We start from the raw sequence: 21108 nt of genomic DNA, 5'->3' as shown, positions 1-21108 counted from the left end.
TGACGGACATAGCACGAATTTCGCTGTGGTCCTCATATGTATCTAATGTAGCCATAAAGCATTATGAGCAAATGTTTCGTTTTCGCTATTACGATCATTCAGTATTCATATAAAATGACAAAATTATAGTACCAAAACTGCGATTGATTTTTACGAAAATTCTTGTAAATATTAAGTAAGACTTAAACTATTTTCTATACTCCTAACAGATAAGTTTCTGGAAGAACGTTTGTCAGAAATAATTTCAATTTGACATATAAGGTATTCGAGATAAGAAACCTCTGAAAACTTAAGTGGGGTCAGGGTTACAAAAAATAAAACAAACATTCCTTAATCAATAAATGTAATAAAATTGCATCAGTAATGACGTCGGAACTTAACGCTACCTTTGTACACACGTACTCAAAGCCTTCGCTTACACATATCTCAAGCATTCATCAATCAGATTGAAAAACAGACATTTCTTAACATTAAAAAAAAAACCTTATTTTGCGTTAATAATGCCTTTAATAACTAACTTACAGTAATGATTTTCATCTACTGTCTTCGCTCTTTACATTAGTCTCGTTTAAAATCCAATATTATGTAAAACATGAAAAAAGAAACAACAGTTATATATTATATCTATTGATAAATCGAACGAAATACTTACATGCGTCGTAAATCAAATCCAAACAGTCACCTCTATTTAGTATCGAGCGAAGATAAACCGCGAACTTCAAGCGAAATATATTTACAAAGTTTAATAAACTTGCGAATCTACCTCCACTGAGACAAGTGTATAAGAAATTTATATAAAAATACAAGTGATTTTTTTTTCGTGAATGCGACACAAGTGCTTTCAAAACCGTCTAAATTTAATTAAGTACAGACAGACAGTATATTGTTTTTATCGATATTATTGCTGCAACAGTGTATATATGAATATATAAGTGCAAAAAATTTTAAACACATGAACGTTGAACATATCTATATCATACATTAAATACTTAAAAACAATTTTTAGTGTACATTCAATAGGTCTGAGAATACGCTGTATATAATAACTTTATATTTGATATAGAATGTGATGTGTCTGTCTGTTGTTTGGTACGTCAGAATGTCAGGGCAGATCTCGGCAACGGATTTACTTCTTTTCGATAGCTCCGGGTGTCGTGCTTGCCGCCGCCGCGTTACCGGCACCGTAGTTCTGAAATTATTTTTAGTTAACGTTATTTTTTTTATGAAAAACAATGATATTTGAGAACTACTTGAAATATCACACTAAAATCTATTTTCCTGTTCGAATACCTGGACAAACAAAATACAGAAAAACACTTGCTTGTGTCTTAGTACCATAGAATAAACAAACAAGAAAGTATATGCTATTATAATTTTTTTGAGAAATTTTTAAAGAAAAAAAAAAGCATTTCAATGCTATAAAACTAAAAATTAAAAAAAAAAGAGAATTTTTTTTTGAAAGAATAGAAATAATTCGATCACGGGGCGGGATTCGAACCCGCATTTCTTGTCTAACCGTAGCAACGCCTAGCCTCTCGGCCACCCGTGATCGTGGAAAAAAAAATTCTCAAGAAAGTATATTGTTTTTTAAATCACATCTCGTCAAATATAATAGTGTTTTAATATTATTTTAAACAACATATATACCTGATAGTATTGCGCCCAGGCTTGCGCTTGATCCGCGGGCGTTGCGCTTTGTTGTCCACCGGCACCCGAACCGTACTGAAAAAGTTGTATATTATTAATATACATATCGTTGAATATGATCATATTTTTAAGTATTCAAAAACGTGAACAGAGAGATAAATTATTTTTCTCAAATGACTAAAATTAAGTCGAATGTTTACGACACAACTCTCAACGAAAAAATGTACATCTTGTCCGAAAACCCCCCGCCCTCCTTTCCCCCCTAATCTCTAACTCGCAATCGTTTAATACACAATATCACATCCCCTGCTAGCCTTGTTACTGCTATGCCTTTATGTTTTTATTATTATACCAATCTTTAAAGGGAGTGCCCCTGAAGGCATTTTTAGGTAAAAATAAACCATAACATCTCACCCCCTGCCAGCCCTGTTGCTGTTGTTGCCACTGTTGCCACTGGTACCACTGCTGCGCCGCGTAGTTGTTCGACCACTGCTGTTGGCCCTGTTGCCCTTGCTGGCCCTGTTGCCCCTTGTTGCCTTGCTGCCCCTGTTGCTGATTGGCGTTGTTTCCTTGCCCCTGATTGTTGCCCCAGTTGTTCCAGTTATTCCAGTTACCCCAGCCTGAGGGAGAATTCATTTAGAAGTTGGGCAATATACAATTAGCATAATATTGCGGGAACATCAAGATCCTTTTCAGAAAATTTTCTCACAATATATTTATACATATCAGCAAACAAACATAAGAATTTTTTCGTCTTTTTATAATTATGTCTATTATTTTTCAAAAAGCATAGTAATCAGGTGTAAGACTACTTTAAAGGCACTATTTTATGGGAATAACTATGGCTGACATGACCTAAGTGCAAACGTTTTTTAAATAATACAATAATATATAATAAATAATATTTTACCTTGGTTCTGGTTACCCCAATTTCCCCATCCGCCCCAGCCGCCGGCCCACTGGTTCCAACCCTGTTGATTCTGATTCTGGTTTTGGTTTTGGTTCGCGCCCTGATTTTGAATCGGGTTCTGCACTTGGTTGTTGCCATCCTGTTGTGGTGGGAATACATGATATCAATATATATTCTGCGTTAATTTTATATACAACTAGCAGTTAGTCAAGTTGCAGCTTTCTAATGATGACTGAAATTTTGAAATCGGCCCAGTTTTTTTTTTCCGTGGAAACGTTACAAGTATACAAGTTTCCTCCTCATAACAATAGTGCAGATTTTATCTAACACATTTCCACCCATCCACTTCTGAAGGCCACGTCAATCGGGCGAAAACACATGTATTCATCGAGTAACAAGAAAAAAAAAAGGAAAATCAATCAAGAATCTCCTTCGTAATTGGGAGCGTGGTTTGATATAATGTACCTTGGGGTTGTTGGGTCGCGGCGGCTGCCCCGCGCGGTGCGCGCGCGGGCCGCCCGCCTGCGAGCCGCGCTGCCACGAGCCCGCGCCCGCGCCCGCGCCGCCCGCCGCGCCGCCTGCCGCGCCGCCCGCGCCGCCCGCACCGCCCGCGCCCATCGCGCCCGGCGCACCTGCAAGAGCCATATATAATATAATGATGTCCTCACTCATATAATTTTTGAATGAGAAATTAAGATTATTTAAAAGAGCAATGACAATAGTTTTTTGCCGGCTCTTCTCTGTAGAAACTACTTACCGAACCGGTGGTGAATGACGATTCAAAAGTGTTTCTAGAAGAAGTTCCAGTACTAGGATGTTAGTCAATGGAATGTTAATGATTATTCCACTCACCGGGCGGTCGTTTGTCCGCCTGGTTCGGCCTGTTCTGCGGGCGATCGCGGTTCGGCCCGAACCTGTTGTCCATAGGCCCCCGCGGGCCTCTGTCCTGCCGCGGGCCGGGGCCCATGGGCCCCATGCCCGGTCCCATTGGACCACCAGGGCCTCCGGGCCCGCCGGGTCCACGACCGCGGAAGTCGCGATCACGACCAAAGTCATTCCTATGAACAATCAAATTAGTATTTTAATATAAATTGTTGCAGTATGATTATTTTTATTTGCGTACAAGAGATATGCACACTGATATGAAAAACAATATTCTCTACAGTTTTGTATTCAAATACCTTAGAAAATCTCCTTAATATAATAGCGAGAAATTCAATTAGTGACATAATTTGATTCTATGAGTACATAATCTGAACATCCGTTTGTTTTTCGGTTCGTATGCGGTTATAATTTTTTATCGACCCGCGCTATTATGCTTATTTGATTTCTATGAACCATACCTGTTCCCTTGTGGCCATCGATCAAACCGTCCCGGCTGGGGCGCGGGCCGGTCCCTCGGCGGCGCGGGGCCCCAGCGGCCACCCCGCGGGGCCCCACCGCCGGCTCCTGCCATGCCCCCGGGACCCCACCTGCTGCCGCCGCTGCTCCAGCGGTCTGGTAAGATAAACTTGTGTCATTTGTTTGAACTATAATTATATATATCAAATATCAGAAGTGCGTATAGCCAACCAAGATATTATATTATGTGAAAATAGTGTTTATATGCCTAAAAATAACAGTACACACAAGCAAGTTCGAAAAAAATTATGTTTAATTATAATTACGTGTAATATATATGACATTAGCAAAAACAGGTGATTCACATAGATTAATAATAACTATCAAAAACAGATCTCAATAAATATTTCTCTATTAAAGTATATAAGGAGCCCATCCTTATATACTTTAATCATTAATAATAACTAGATACACAGACGGCGACAAAAATATTTAAATCCGACTTTCAACTGGTAAAAATAAGGTTGAATTGGTTTTGGTGTGTAGTCAAGCAGCTTAGGTAGTATTCGTTTTGGTATAGGATTGCATTTTTAGTTGATATCAATGATCAAAGCTGATGTACAGAAATCCCTCACCTCTATCCCTTCCATGCTCCCTCCTCCTATCGTCTCTGGGACGCCTCCTCTCGGCCGAGCGCGGCCTCTTGGCGGGCGGTGCGTCCCTCGCGGCGGAGCGCTCCCTCTTCTCCTTCTCCCTCACAACTCCCGCGGCGCGCGCCTCCTTGTGGTACTCCTCAATCACCGCTTTGGCTTCCTCCTCACCGAGCTCCGGGAATATCACCTCGTCCACCCAGTTACCCTTCTCGGGGAGGCTGAAGTTCGCTGTGATGGAAATTTGTTAAGTCGGTTACCTCTGTTGCTAAATATGTATGGATACATAATTGAAGTATATCATTTATTTTTATATAGGACAACTCTCGAATATAATGCATTTTAATATATTATCGTATTGTCACCGATCCTCGATAAGTTTACATAGTTTTAATTGAATCTGACTATGTGCTGCATGTCTGATATTGATTGATGTTTTATGTGTTTTTGTTAGTCCTACATAGCTAATCAATAGATACAATTATTTTAACAAAGTAATTTAATTTCGGCTATCTCATATAACAATGAAGAAAGAGTGCCGCTATCGTATAGCGACAACGGGCGGCAGACGCACCCTTCATGTCGAGCACGGCGGGGTCGGGCACCTCCTTCCCGTCGGCGGTCTCGCGCGAGGCCTGGCGGCGCGCCAGCTCGTCGGCGCGCGGCACCAGCACCACGGCCACGCGCCGGAACCCCTCGAACTCGCGCAGCTTGCGCCGCTGCGCCGACGGGTACACGTTCGTCTGCGGCACCGTATAGTCATGAGTACAAGTACAGGAGCAGCGTTTCTCGTTACCACTCGTAGAAATAGCGAATCTTGCTACTGACCAATGAACAAGTTTTTGGGTTAGTACATGTAGTTGTAAATTATTCCAAGCGTAAGTTTATATTTGAAGATAATATTATTATAATATTAATCTTACGCAAGCGAGAGTGTACTTTTTATATTGTGATATCCAACCGTTGAAGTGGCGACGGCGCCATGCGAATTTCTAGGCACGGCCTAGTTGGCGGAGGTCTGAACATACGGTACATTTTTTATATTATAAAGTTCGTATACTTGCTCACAATGATTCAGGTACACACTAAAGTGTAAAGAACTTTTAACCACCCACAAAAAAAACAATCCCAAACTCACACTCTCTCACACGTGTGTACCCTTTGGCAATAATTTAAATATACAACCAACATACATATTATATGATAATAGTAATAAATAGATGCCCAATCTTCCACAAAAAACGCTTCAAACCGTTTTTAGAAAAGAAAACAATTATACCTTTACTAATCTCAAAAGATAAAACCCTCACCTGATCTAGAATAAAGTTTCTGCGTCTGCCCTTAGCAGTTTCTAACAGTTTAAGCACGCATTTAGCGCACTTCGACACCATGGCGTCCCACCGGCCTTCGTATGTCGAGCGGAAGGGTTTGCAGTCCACCTAAAAAAACATTTCGCGTTTAATTCATTAACATATCTCAAAAAATATTACTTTGACATTAATACACATGCTGTTCTCTAATAACAATTGGAATAATTTATTATAAAATTGTATTTACTATCGCTGTACAATATTTTTTAACCACCCCAATTGACACAGACAGTTTTTAATTCAAACATTGTACACTTATCAAGGATAGGTGACAAAACAATAATTTTGTGATTTTATCTTTAAACCATCCTGATTGTAATAACGGTATTAGAGAATAAGTATCAAATTAATTGGTGTGATTTAGGGTAAATCTGCTATTGACGTACCACTGATTAGGATCGCCAGGGTGACATAATCTCTTTACACACACTGTGTAAGACCAAGAGCTATCATTACAGCGTGTTTTTTGAGCTCTTTTGAACTACATATATTAACTATCTTATTAGTTTGTAAATTATATAATCTATGCTCACAAACGTGTTGGTGTAGTGTCTGTGTATGTATATATATGTGTATGTGTATGCATACCTTCATCTTATCGAAGAGCGCGCCGGTGGACAGTATGTTGTACCGCTTGTCCGGGTTTTCGGCGCAATGCTTGCGCGCCCAGTACGTCTTGCCCGCGCCGGGCATACCCACCATGAGGATCACCTGTTTCATTGTTTCCGTTAATTTTTTATTTACGTGCGTAATATAGCGTTTATTTCTCATATAAATATTGCTTATGGGCGACTATTTTTTTTTTATTATATACAATGTAACGTATACATTTATTTTATTAAACATTTTGCTGTATGCAGTAATCGTTGACGCTTCTGATCCATGTTAGATGAAAAAAATCTGACAGGGATTTCAGAATGAATTTGTTTTCTAACTGTTAATTTTGCAGATAATGCCTTAACAAATAAGAAAACGCTTAATATAATGGATAACAATTATCTAAATTTATCAGATTTTTCTTCTTCTCTCTTCTTATCCACGACAGAAACAGCCATCTTCTTGCCGGTCCGTGGTGCAGGAATCAATTTAACGATATTTTGATATCATTGATTTCACAATAGCACATCTCAAAACAGTCAGTCCGCTGATAAAACAAATCTTCACATGGAATTTGCTCGAGACTTCGATGTTCGCTTCTTCACATAGTAATTATCGCTTAATCTTAGTTTTACAAGTATAAAATATAAAGCAAATGCTTCACCTGCTCAGAATGTTGTATTGTATCCGCTAATATTTTACTTTAAACGGATTCTGTCAACGTCTGCCATTCCACCGGTAAATAGTCAGCTAAGAAGTTAAGGTCATCTAAAATATAACCCATCATATCATGCACCTCAAACCAAGGACAACAGTGAACCATAAACATGGGGCATTTAGAGGCATCGTTTGTTGCTTACCAAGTGACACGTCTGCTGCGTTTAATTTTACCTCCATTTTCCTTTACATAGATTTTATATTTAAATAAGAAGTTTACATTCCAGTGTCATTTATCTACAACTGTTTCATTTGCAGAAAGTACTTATGGGCTGCGTGTGATGCTTTTCAGGTGACGCGCCTGTTTTGTTTGCAATCCTTTCATATGTAAAAACATTAATTTGTTTCAGAAAACTGGTATAATATATTTTTATGAGACCTAAACTCTGTGGATAAGATATACAAATATTGTATTATAACAAAATTATTGCTGAATAAATTTCTATACACAATTAATGTCGTCTCAACATTGTTTGAGCTCACTTATGTCTAAGGCAGCAAATTTTGTAAAATAGTTCTAAGTCCTTTATTTATTCCATTATTTTTATTATTCCAAATTTTGATCCGTGTTCGTGTTAAAAACGAATTATAAGATTAGTCAGGGAAGATTAAATATCTAGCACTTATTTCCAACCCCCGGCGCAAACAGGACCGGTTGTTACGATTTTTTTTTTTCACTACTCTCTGAATATGTCAAATAAAAATGTTTAACTAGTAGAATGCTATAGAGTATACACTATAATAAATCAAATTCAAGATGGCCGGAAACTCATAATAAGGACGGTGATTTAAAATGGGATTTTTAAAAAAGATGGACACCCGAACTTTTGATTTTTTTTTTGTTCTTTTTGCTTCGTTCAAATCCTTGTGAGATAAATTATACGCTTATTATTATTAATATATGCAATATCGGCGCTGTTTATACTATTAGCTGAGGAGAAAATACTGCTATTATACTTAATACTTTGTAAATAAAATTGGCAATTAACTTCTTAATAATTTTCCATCAATCAGTAAAAAACGCAGCGCATCTTAAAGTAAGATTCATTTATACATTATATAAAAATTATCAAATAGAAATAAGCTTGCACCCTAGAGGTAAATACGACAATTTTTTTTCAAATCCAATCAGTAGAAGAAAAAAAACTTCTGTACTTTAAGAAATAATTGCGAAATGCTATAATCCAATCTTGTTTTCAAAGATACAGCTTAGACTATGTATCTGTTAATTAATGATTAATTAGAGTAGTGATCATTTCACTGGTATAAGATACATTTGTTAACGATGATATATTGATATATTCCATACAAGGATACGTTAGGTATGTCTGACAAACTAATATCTATATGATGATATAATTGTCTAAGAGTATCAACTGAAGAAAAGTGCCGAATTTCCTGATCATAAGGTTAAAGTCGAAGGTTCGAGACCACGTAAAATAAATGACAAAACTAAAACAGCATATTACAGCATATTTAGCATATTGATAATGACGGGAGATGACATCCATTTGTCCTGCATTAATTTGTTGAGTCGATCATATCCTACACCATCGATGGCTTAATTATCTGCAGTGAAAATATAATTAAATTGTATGAAGTTTTAACATAGAAGATAGAGTCCACTGGTCATATCTGATCTGAGAGCTTCCTGTAAAGTAAAATAGATTTTCTAACAGCAATACAGATGCAGGATAAATTTCATATGCGAAGACCATTTGTATGTACCAAAGTGTATGATCATACACATTCATAATAATCTATATTATATAAATTAATATTTTCATACAAACACCTTCCAATAATCCCTTTACTTATACTATTCGATTGTAACATTACAATACCCCATATACATAAATAACTACAATCCTTTTAAATCCTTTCGATTTCTGTATAATCCCCCCCCCCCTCCTGCTCGCGTTTTCATTATTAAAATCTCCCATGCATAAAGACATATTATTGCACTGGTATCCCCACCCGATATGTGACTACTTGTTTCTATTTAATATTAATGACCGTAAAGTAATATTTTGTTTACTTTCACTATAAATCGTACCTTGTTATGTTGACATGCCGTCGCATCGCCGGTCAATGTATTACCACCGACCGCATACGGAGTCCTAGTAGGATTTTAGCAAGTTTTATATAAACATACAACAATGGACAAACATATATACGTGTAAAAAATTAATATGTATATATATATGTAATAGTTTCACATGCCTGCGTTTGTCCCTGTGGACACGAGTTTCCACTGATTTGTGGCGGTGTGCGTGAGCGTCACACAAATACAAATCCCAACACTCTGTTTCGTTACGTTTAGAAACTCGATTGCCCTAAGCTAAGTTGCATCCATGTTGCTTTATTAATAACTTGTACAAAATCTTCTTGACAACACCCAACCATATATGTTCATAGTATCTTCGATAGAATACAGCAAGATCCATTTATCGCTTGATCGCCTATAACTCCATGGAATAATAATGTTTAAAACTAAGTTATTATGATATTTTCAACACGTCACATTGTAGACAATATCTGCTGGTAAGAAAATTTCTTCTCGAAATATACAAGTATATATATATATATAGAGATTAAAAATGTCCACATTCCGAGTGACAAATCCAGAGTCCATGCCAAGGCATGGGACAGATGAAAAACACCTGATAAATTTCCTGAGGACATTTTTTCCTGTAGTGAAAAAAAATGAGACCTAACTTATTGAAATATATGTAACGCTTACCTCGCACTCGGCGTTAGAGTTAGGTCGCCTAGGCCCTTCGACTAGGTCGGCCTGAGATATGAACACATAGCCCGGCACGAGGCAGGCCTCGGTGCCGTCTAACTCTTCTTCCACTGTGTGCCTGGAATTAATATTATTCACAATAAATTAAAAGATTTTTAAAATAACTGTGAGTCACCTGAGTGTCCCCATATATACATTTATTATTTGTTCACTTTTCGAGCGGCCAACCTGATCGATCCCGCCCGCCCAATCCCGTTTTATGGTTCAATCATTTTTCTCTTTAATAAATAAATAAACACACATAAGACACATATAAGTAGAATAGCCGGTAATTTCATTCTTAATTTTTTTAAATCGGCAATGCAGCTGGCGGGTCGCCTGACCGTAAGCGCTGCCACCGCTCATGAACATTTCCATTTGTAGAGGCGTAAGGTCTGCAATCGACTTTACGCCTCTACAAATGGATAGCCGACTTCAAAACACAGTTGCGAGGAAGGGAATTCCACTCCTTAGCAGTGTTCATTAAAAAAGTGGTTTCAAAATGCCCATACGAAATTTCATAGTAAAAACAACAAAAAAGTGTAGGTACCTGATAACAAACTTGACCCTCTTGTCGAGTGTGGCTCCGAGCATCACTTGCTCTTCAGTCACCTCGGACACGTCTCCTGTTACTGTAATAGATAATTAAACTAGAAAATTACTTAAACTCGCCCACAGTCTGTTTAAAAGTGAAATGTTTTCTTTTAAATTTGGCATAATTCTCTGCTACTGTTGGTCATAGTTGATTTTATATAGTCTTTGATGATACCATATTGTATTTTAACATAAACCCTAAGTGTATCTTGAAGTACCTAATAAAGATTCTTATTTATGGGTTTATTTAGTTCTCAGCAAACAAGGCCACACAACAAACTTTAATCCCTTAAAACAACGTGAGATGCTCGAAAAGATTTAAAAGAATCCATTCACAAACCAATTTCTTCCTTGGTCTCGCATTCAGCTTTACTTTCTTCTGCTTCAGTTTCAGTTGGTTCTGCCTTCACCTCTACCGCTGCGTCAGCGTTCTCTTCAGTTTTCACACCGTTTTCCTGAATATTTTATTGAAAATTACATCTACTTTTATAAAAGAGAGGTGTAAGTTTCACCATATATTATCCAAGGCCAGTAGAGAGTGTTTTAATGTTTTATTTAGTTTAAATTAACTTTACTTGCATTCGGATACTTAAAAAACTGGAAAAAGAAGTCTAAACAGGTGAACGAAATAAAGACTATCTGCTTGATATAATGTACGATGTGTGACTATAAGTGTGACGAAGACAACAATTGTAATTTCGCTTGCGACCTCGATCGTTAAAGAATGAACGAGAGTAAATACGAAATACTGATTTTCCTGCCACGTTGTATTGTACGTATATAAAATGCGCACAACAGCGTTATTTGATAGCAGGAATATGTGTGTTACAATTAAGTGGAATGTATAAATATTACTTATACTACACAACTAATTAAAATACCTCTATATAATTCCCCATACTACGCAATCCAACTATGAACAGGATCGATGCAGCGTCATTTTGTGACATAATGGTTTTTAATTCAAACGAAAAATTATCTCAGTTATACATTAAGGCTTGTATTTTAATTTGATGTAAGAGTGCGGCATAATTATAAATTAAACCATTATTGAACAGCAAAAAACAAATCCTAAGCAATTAATATTTAAAAAAACATTTCACACAAAGGTTTTAATAACCCTTTTCTTAGTTGGGACTGTATAGTGTAAATTTTTGTATTATTTTAAATCAGCTTACTTGAGCTTCTTCCTTCTCGTCTTCCTCTTCCTTTCCTCCGTCTTCGCTCTTGTCCTTGTCCTCATCCTTATCATCCTTGTCCGTTTCCATGCTGTCGTTCTTCTTGTCCTCTTCCTCCTTCTCTTTTCGTTCTTTTTCGGCTCTTTCTCTCTCCTGGTGGGACGATTTTTAATTTTGATACAATAAAATAACAATTCAATAATACAAAAGAATATATAGTCCTTCCATTTTCTATAAACAAATTTATAGAAATAAATTTATGAAATTAAAAATTACCTCTCTCTTTTTCTTTTGTCTCTCCTGTCTCTTTCGGACCATCTCTTCCTTTCTCTTCTTGATCTCCTCCTCGCGTTTACGCTTCTCTTCTAACACCTGCTCGATCGGCACTTCGATGCGCTTACGCACGATTTTCGTTCTCGTCAACAGAGTGTACCTAGGAATAATCATTTTTTTTAGTATAATTCGTTTTACCCAATAACCGAATATTGTCCTTATCATTGATGTTATATATTGTGAGTATTTTTTACTATCCTAAAGTTTAAAGAAATATATAATAAAATGTTATTAATAAATTTCAGCCTAGTCGGTTCAGAAGTTCAAGCATGAAGAAGACCTGACTGCATATGTATACAACTGTTGTCAAATTGTCTCCAAAATTATGACTTTTTAACTCGAAAGTAATTCGAATAGGCATCATCTCTCCGAACGTTTATGAGCGGTGGTAATCGTTTACCCAGCTCAGTTGACCGCTCGTGACTCAAAAAAACCGTCTTATCTTAGATATAAAATTCCGGTGTCACAATTTTAGTTACCAAACTCATCCGAAACCGCTGGACCGATTCTTATGAAATTTTGTATGCATATTGGGTATGTATGAGAATCGGCCAACATCTATTTATCATACCCCTAAATGATAAGAGTAGGGCAGAACAGCGTTTGCCGGGTCAGCTAGTATCAGTATAATATACTCACTTCTCATATCCCATATTAACTTTATAGCACATGTTCTTGGTGAGCACGTGCGGGAACAGGGCGCGCTCGCCGAGCTGCGCCTTGTCGAACTCGAACGCGGTGCCCAGCTCCACGCCGTTCAACGTGTAGAATATCTTGCACGGGCTCGATTGGAGATCCTGTTTGTTAAATAACAAATATTAATTGTTATTTTTACATTTTCATGTCGATAAATATGCTATGCGATTCAAATTAGAACATAGTCGACTCGGCGCCATATTTAATCGTAATTGGAGGTTTCATGGATATGCAAAATAAAATATACAATTGTTAACGTGAAAAATGCATTACTATATAATAATAAATATACCAAGTAATAAAAACTTAATTAACTATATTTATTTATTTAATGATCTACTATAAGTCTATTTTTATTATGACGTTTGAATTTTGAAACATAGCCTTATATTATTATTCTTGTTTGGATTACATTTTATTCATACTATGAGATTGGGTCAAAATGGATTTTAACTAATATACTGATAATAAATAATAAGCTGCAATAAATAAATCATAAAATAATAATAAATTTACTCTCAATCCTTTCAATTATGACGAATTATATAAAAAAAAACATAATTACCATTCATAAAATCAGAGATAGAATAAAAAATTATAAAAGAATATGTAATTCTGCTTGCGATCTCAAGTGCTATGTGATAACAAAAGAGAGTAAATACAAATTATTACTGTACCTGCTTTTATGGAGTGTTACCCATAGGAATAACACAATTGAAAATATAAGCAGGAAATATGCAGTTACTAGCTGTAACCCACTTATCTAATTAAATAACATCTATATATTACTTTTTTGGTTTACTTAACGACGTTAAAAAAGTTTTATACGAGATTCAAATAAAGGAACATACCAAATAAGCTCCGATAACATCCTTCTCTTGGAACTCCTTGCCATACTCTTTGAACTCTCCATTGTTCACAGCACGTCCGGTGCTCTCGTACCCGAAACTAAATTCGCCTTCACCTGTTCAAAATATATTTCTTGATGGTTGACGGTTGATGTTAAAATTTATTAATATTACTTTAATTTAGTAACATTTGAACATCACTTCACGGCAAGAACATAGCGACCTTATCAACAAAATTGATTAAAAACAAATAAAAAAAAAAAAAACAATTCTGATCAGAGAAAAATTATGTAGTTTATAATGTATATATGTTTTACATTACTTTAATGGCTTAAATACAGGTCAATATATTTGACAGCATATTTCATACTCATTTCAAATTATTCAAAGCAAGCTACTCACCAAGATGTAATGTGGAATCGTCAGTAGACCAGCCGATTCTTAGACCATTTAGTACAGTTTCTTTCTCAGCTGCCTCGTTGGTTGTAATAATGGAACCCACTCGTACCTATACATTATTCATTTTCTTATATAAACTTTACCATTTTTAAGGTTCTTCCTATATTTTCTACATTACATATTATTACATTGTATCTAAATGTGCTTTAAATCTAATAATTTGAAAACAAATAATAAGATTGATTTAATCTAGTTTTGAATATCTGTCAAGGTCATTTTACTAATTTATTGCAAAAGGCATTTTAAATTAAAAAATAAAAAAACAGTATAACAAATACATCATATAGTATTTTGTTTGTTTGTTTGTTGTTTGATTTGAGTGGATGCCTACATCATAGTGACTCTGATTATGAACTGTATGTCAAATTGAGCCCAATCGATTTAGTAGTTAGTACTGGTAGTCAGTTGGCCACCATTGCGTTTTCACTATTACGTACATAGTATAAAGTATAAAGCAAAGTCGCTTTCCGCGTCTGTAAGTATATATGTGAGTGTGTTGTATCTTTAAAACTACACCACGGATTTTGACGCATTTTGTTTTAAATAGATAGAGTTATTCAAGATGTAGTTTTAAATGTGTGAGGTAGTAACATCTATTAAACAACTCCGAATTTAACGCATGTAAAGCCGCGGGCATAAGCTAGTATGTAATAAAAATAGCAGTTCGCCCCGGTTTCGACCATGCTTTCCAATGGCGATAGAATTATTTAAAATCGGTCCAGCAGTTTTTGCGTTACAAAGATAACAATACTTTACAATGCAAGTGTACACTGGACGAGGTCGTCGGTGTGTACAGTGTACAGTGTACACGCACCTCGAAGCAGATCCGCTGGTGCAGCGCGCCGTGCGTGGCGCGCGCGCCGGCCCACGCGTGCGAGAAGGCGCCCTCGCTCAGCGCCACCGCGCTGCTCAGCTCCGGCAGCTCCAGGTACTGGTTCAGGTCGCTGTCGTCTGCAACGTCACACCCCAACATCACTCGCCGCCCGACCGATCGCCCACTTCCCGTTTCCGTCGGATATCCGGGACGAAACCTAGCCAATATCCTTTCTCGGGGGGGCTCAGCGTATCTTTTTACCGCATTACAACAAAATCGGTTCAACGGTTTAGGCGTGAAGAGTACACAAACAAGCAACATTTTAATCAGGTGGAAACCTTATTTAAGTTTGTAGATTTTTGAAAATATCTTATCAAAGTTCAAAACAGCAATTTAATTCATAGTACCATGGTTAAACAGCATAGTGCTTTGGTTCTAAAATTACCACAAATCTCTCTTTTATTTATAATAATAGAGTTCCGATTGTAGCACATACAACATTATATATAAATAATATAATTCATATATTCACTTACACCAGGAAAGTGTCACTTTGTTGTCATTCAATTCAGGTTCGACTGGCTTTTGTTCCACATTGTCCTTCTTTGGTAACAGGGCCATGGGCTGTAAATAGCAAATTTTGTGAGTAATAATATTAACTAGAAATATTTTTTTTAAATACTAGATTGATTTACAATTATTGTAATAATATCTAATAATATTATTAGTTATAGTTATACTAATTATGACTGCAATTTTTTTAGTATTTGTTATTTTACTTATTAAACAATCTTATGACGCACTACACTAGGAATATAATAACATTTTATGACTTTTTAATGTTCTTTTAATTTTTATATTGGCATTTGGTAAAACCATGCTATAGGAATATGTAGAATTTTATTTGACCGATAATATATTTCACCATAATCAACATCTTTTGTCAGTTAAAACTTGCCTATTTTTTTCTTTAAATTTTCTGATACAGATTGCAAAATGTATGAAATCAAAATAGGTTTTCCGAAGATTTATAGAATGCCTTAAATTACAACTTTTTTTTTTTCTACAATACTTTATAGAGAATGTAAAATATTGACCTCAGGAGGTGGTGTCAGTATCTCATTGGTCGCCTCAATAGTTCTATAGTAGTTACTCCATCTCGCTTTCTTTTCTTGCTTGCGTTTTAAACGCTGCAGCTTTATTGGATTCTGAGTAACAAAAAATTATGGTGAGTTGAATATAATAAAATCATTAAACAAATAAAAAAACTCAAAGTGGCGCAATTACTTATTTTATAATTTTTTATCCAAAACCTACAATAAATTATTACATTCATAGCATAATTATATATGTAGCATATTGTTAGATAAATGGCACATATGACAAAAAATTAAAATACTACCTGATTTCATTTTACCAATTCTCATTTTTCACTCGAATTTACGTGCTCAACAAGAAGCAATTTTTTATTATGTTTATAACAATTCATCATACTCTTTGTCTCTACCGGACCATACATTGACGACATATTAGTTGTACAAAAATTAAAACAACAAAATATGGTATATAATAATTTTCACAAAATATTATAAATTCACAATTTCCAATGACCTATAGGTATCTTCATAATTAAAAAAAAATCAATATCATATAATTTTTTAAACAATAATTTAAAAATATTATGAACATAACAGGGCTCAGGACATTCAATATTACTGTATTATTATATTACAAAGTATGCTACGGACCTTGCTCAATTCTTCAAGCAACTTGGCATCCTCCTCAGCCTGCCGCTTTTCCCGTTCAATCCTCTCTTGTTCCTTGATACGGAGCTTTTCATTCAATATTTCCCACTCTTCTTCTTCTGTCAATTCTCGTGGCCTCTGTACAAAATAATCATATTTAGAACATCAATTATTAAAATAGGTGAAATTATCCTTTTCCCAATAGTTCACATGGTACTCAAAATGAGTTCAATCAGTGGATTTTGATCCAGTATTTTCTCCAAATAATGTTTAATTGCAAAATAAACAGGCTTATTCTTCTAAATTTCTTAACATGCTACAGACCACACTATTATAATAACTAATTAAGGTGATATAAAAATGGAAATAAGTTTATAACAAGAGTTTCTATAAGCTGTCAATGTATAAACATTCAAATACATATTGCCATATGATTCTCCAATGTCATTATAAGTATTCTATATTTTATATTGCATATTTATTATTATAACTACTTTTTGCTTTTTAATGATCTATTGAAGAATCAAAAGCAACATACACAAAAATAAACACAAACCTCCTCCCTTTGTTCCTCATCACAATTTTCCTTATCCTTTTCACCATCATCATCTTGTTCCATCTTCTCTGATTTCTCATCTTCTCCATCTTTTTTATCTTCTTCTTTTTCCTTTTCCTGTTCCTGTTTCTGCTCCTCTTCCTTTTCTTCTTCTTTTTCATTTTCTCCTTCCTTTTCCGGTTCCGGTTCCAGTTCCTGTTCATTTTCTTTTTCTTTTACCTCTTCAACATTATCATTTGGCTTCTGGTCAACTTCCATTGGTTGTTCTTAAAAGAAAAATAAATATATTGAATTTTAGAGGGCAATATAGCTTTCAGATTGTTAAAAAGTAGAAATTCCTATACTAATATAGGGAATAAATGGAATAGGGATTAAACTAATGCCAAATGGGAGCAGTCCCAACTCCCAATCAGATGTTTTTAGGTTCTTCTTTAATTGATCTCATTTTGATATGTCTGTATGATATGCTCATCACATTCATAAGGAAGCAAGTGAAAGAATTTATTCTTTTGAATGTTATTTTCAATTTACCAATTTACAAATAATTACAAATTACTGTTAATGATTATCTATTTATTAATTACCTGGTGCTTGCACATTTTCTTCTTCTTTTACTGATGATTGACTCCTGTAAAAACATATTACTAGAAAACTAATCTTGTGGTATGAGTCTCCAAAAATTTGCTCTTAAATTTGTTTCATTATGTGGAAATTACACACATACATGCTTATATATTTTCTTTATGTGGAAATTAATTTTACCCAGAATTTGTACAGTAAGGTAAGTCCAATAAGAGATGAACAACAGAGTATTGGGATTATTTAATTATGCAATTTTATAACCCAATAAAACTCACTTATCATCTTGACTGTCTTCCATTTCTTCATCGGGACTTTGACTCTCTTCGGCTTCTTTTGGTTTCTCTATTGGTTTGGGGGGCTCTTCTTCAACTTCTGGTTGTTTGACAGGAGATGGTACTTTCTCTGGTTCTTTAATTTCTTCCTCTTTTTCTTGGATGGGTTCTGATGGTTCCTCTCTTGCTATCTGTAAATATTTTATTTGTAAGTCTTTCAATTATTACTTAAATATTGAATATAATAAATTCAATTCAAGCTCTTTTGTTTAATAATAAGAAAGTTGTAATGGCAACAAATAACCCAAAATTCATCACATTGCTGGTAACAAAAACCGATACCGATATGATAATGTAAAACAGTAGTTTCAATAATTACCTTAAGAGGAGTAGCAGCAAGTCTTGATGATGAGGTTCTTCTTGTAGTTCTCGGAGCTGGTTTCCGTGGAGTAGCAGGTTCATCTGCATCCTCTGTTGAGGTTTCTAGAATCGATGTGTCGGGTAGGCCTACAACAAATACAAACACATTCATTTTGACATGATGAAATGAAAAAAATTTATGACATACACAATTATGTTATCATTGTAAAGTGTGCAAAACTACCATACATCATTCACCAATCACAAATTTATTCTCGTTAATTATTTACTCTGTGTAGGTACATATATATAGTTCAAATAAATTTGTCATAATTTTACTCTCAATCAGGTAATAAGTGGAATTTTTTATTTTATATGATATATATGAAAAATATAAATGAAAATGAAATATTCTTCAAGATAATTTGTGTTTAACTGTGACCAAACTATTTCATGCAACAGAGCTGCAGTTTTATCCAAAACTATTCAAGTTTATTGCAAACACTATTTCACGCTGCACAGCTCTAGTGTTATCAATAACTGTTCAACTTTATTGCAAACTTCTGATAAGGATTTCTATTACAGTGCTTAATTTAAAACAATAGGCAACTGTTAATTACTACAGAATTGAGCCTATGTAATTTTTAATACTATTCCATAACTTAAGCAAAGCATTACATTGATCAAAGAATTAGTTCCATAACATTATTATTTCCATAACAACACAACAATTTATCTTGCTATGAATACTACTAGCAAAAAGTACCTTTAGAAGAGTGTGCAATGTTATTTACCAAAATTTTCAACTATTAATATTAATAATTATTGTATTTTTATATTGATATAATACTGTTTATTATTGAAAAAAAAAGCTAAATCAAAAAGCTCAGTTCTCAGAAAAATGTACCAAAAAAATTGTGAATCATGGTATAGGGCTTCAGGTCGCCTTGATAATCTACAAGCGAAAGAAATTGCATTGCATCAATTATAAATAAAAATTCCATTAACTCTCTACTCGAGTAAACATAAATATTATAAAAACTCCTAATAAACAAATTTTATATTGTAACCATGCAGACTGTACTAGATCTTATTATATTCATGTTTTATTGTTTACATAGTATATTAAAAATGCCCGCTAAATTTCAAATGGGCTACGTTTTTATATTTGACAGTTTTGGGAAGCGTAACTACATAAAAAAACATGGAGGCGGCGTCATTTTACACGTGCTCAGAATGATTTATAGTGCAATTATAATCAAAACATTGCATTATTACAACGATAATTTTAAAACAAAATGCTCACTTTTTCCAGATTTTGCTTCAAGCGCCTTTTTTAATCTTTCCACTAATGCCGGCTTGTTGCCCTTAGTATCTAATCCTAGGGCACCAAGCTCCGATCGTAGATCGACCACTTTCATTTTAGCGGGATCCATGGTTAGAACAGTACTTTTCTATTTCACTTAAATTAGTCAATCTTACACAATTTAACACAATATCGCACAATTACACAACAAAAATAACATTACTCGCAAATTATGCGACGTGCGAATAGAATAGCGCCAAGTTATCTTCAATATGGCGGCGGGCAGTCACTAGTGCGGCCAAGTGGATTACTTATTTTACCACAGAGTACCAATCGTAACTTGTTTCTGAATTAGTGATGTCATAGTTATTTTAGTTATATATGCCTACCGGTCATAATTTATATTTTAAATGTTATTATGAATAAGAAAAAAATGCATATCTGCTCAGACATCAATTTTTGAAAAAAATATGTAAATAAAGAAGCAATTTTTAATTATTAGTTGGTTTCTATATTGTACCGCCGCGGCTTTGCACGCGTGGAATTAGAACATTTACAAATGATTAAGTTATCACAAGGGAGCATTGAATCGGGATAAAAAGTATCCTATCACCAAAGTCAGCTCATATCCTGTCATAACCAAATTTCATCTGTATACAGGTGAGACGCCTGGTGGTAAGCGCTACCACCGCCCATGAACATTTGGAGAGGCGTAAGGGCCTTATACCTATACAAACTATTACCGACTTTTTAGGAAGAGATTAAGCAAGGATTGGCGATAGGAATAAAGGAAAGGACTGGGAAGGATAAGAAAAAGGATATGGGCCTCCGGCTCCCCCACTCACCAAAACACGGCAAAATGCTATTTCACGCCGGTCTTCTGTGGGGGTGTGGTACTTCCCCGGTGAGAGCTGGCCCAATTCGTGCCGAAGCGTGCTCGACTACCACATATAAGTAGTTATTGACGGATGGAGTGGAAATGCAAGAGTTATATGCTCGGGGGTGGAAGTGTCTAATGGTGTAATAACGGGGAAACCCAATCCGGGCCTGCAGGCCCGCGATGGTGAAACCGGTGCCGCACCTCTCTACACCCCTAGCCAGTCAGCTGGTGTTGCCACCTTGTTGCCATTTTAGGTAACTTTTTTGGGAGCCCATCAACCGAACTGGCAAGTCACCGTCTGCCACTATTTTTCAATTTTTATAAGTTGAAAAGGCAGACGCATAGTTCCCATAGGCCCAACCCACCAATCCATCGAACACCCCCTTTCCATAGCCCAGTTTTGTTCCACGCTATTTTTTTGCAATAGTCCTACATCTGTATCTCTATAGTACAGTCATGGGCAGGCTG

The 21108-nt window shown here is 35.4% G+C and overlaps 1 protein-coding gene across 2 annotated transcripts; it reads right to left on the bottom strand.

Annotated features, from left to right (window-relative positions):
* Positions 1 to 326: 326 nt before the first annotated feature.
* LOC119836003 (heterogeneous nuclear ribonucleoprotein U-like protein 1) lies at positions 327 to 20058 on the bottom strand. Of its 2 annotated transcripts, XM_038361162.1 has the most exons (28): positions 19761 to 20058; positions 18474 to 18601; positions 18098 to 18285; positions 17825 to 17868; positions 17241 to 17506; positions 16688 to 16822; positions 16037 to 16147; positions 15476 to 15563; positions 14940 to 15076; positions 14069 to 14174; positions 13670 to 13782; positions 12762 to 12919; positions 12066 to 12222; positions 11790 to 11942; positions 10952 to 11066; positions 10568 to 10649; positions 9976 to 10096; positions 6507 to 6629; positions 5859 to 5987; positions 5123 to 5291; positions 4534 to 4779; positions 3901 to 4054; positions 3410 to 3615; positions 3023 to 3189; positions 2558 to 2696; positions 2062 to 2267; positions 1648 to 1722; positions 327 to 1189 (listed from the first exon to the last, which is right to left on the bottom strand). In XM_038361162.1, exons 1-28 carry the CDS (start codon positions 19888 to 19890, stop codon positions 1127 to 1129), a joined length of 3909 nt encoding a protein of 1302 aa, XP_038217090.1. In that variant the 5' UTR covers positions 19891 to 20058; the 3' UTR covers positions 327 to 1126. The 2 variants fall into 2 exon arrangements, with proteins under 2 accessions (XP_038217090.1, XP_038217091.1); XM_038361163.1 differs by lacking the exon at positions 16037 to 16147.
* Positions 20059 to 21108: the final 1050 nt, after the last annotated feature.

The sequence above is a fragment of the Zerene cesonia genome, chromosome 22 (genome assembly GCF_012273895.1).
Source record: "Zerene cesonia ecotype Mississippi chromosome 22, Zerene_cesonia_1.1, whole genome shotgun sequence".
Lineage (NCBI taxonomy): Eukaryota > Metazoa > Arthropoda > Insecta > Lepidoptera > Pieridae > Zerene > Zerene cesonia.
The sequence above is the reverse complement of the archived record's forward strand: the minus strand, read 5'-3'. Positions and strand labels throughout refer to the sequence as shown.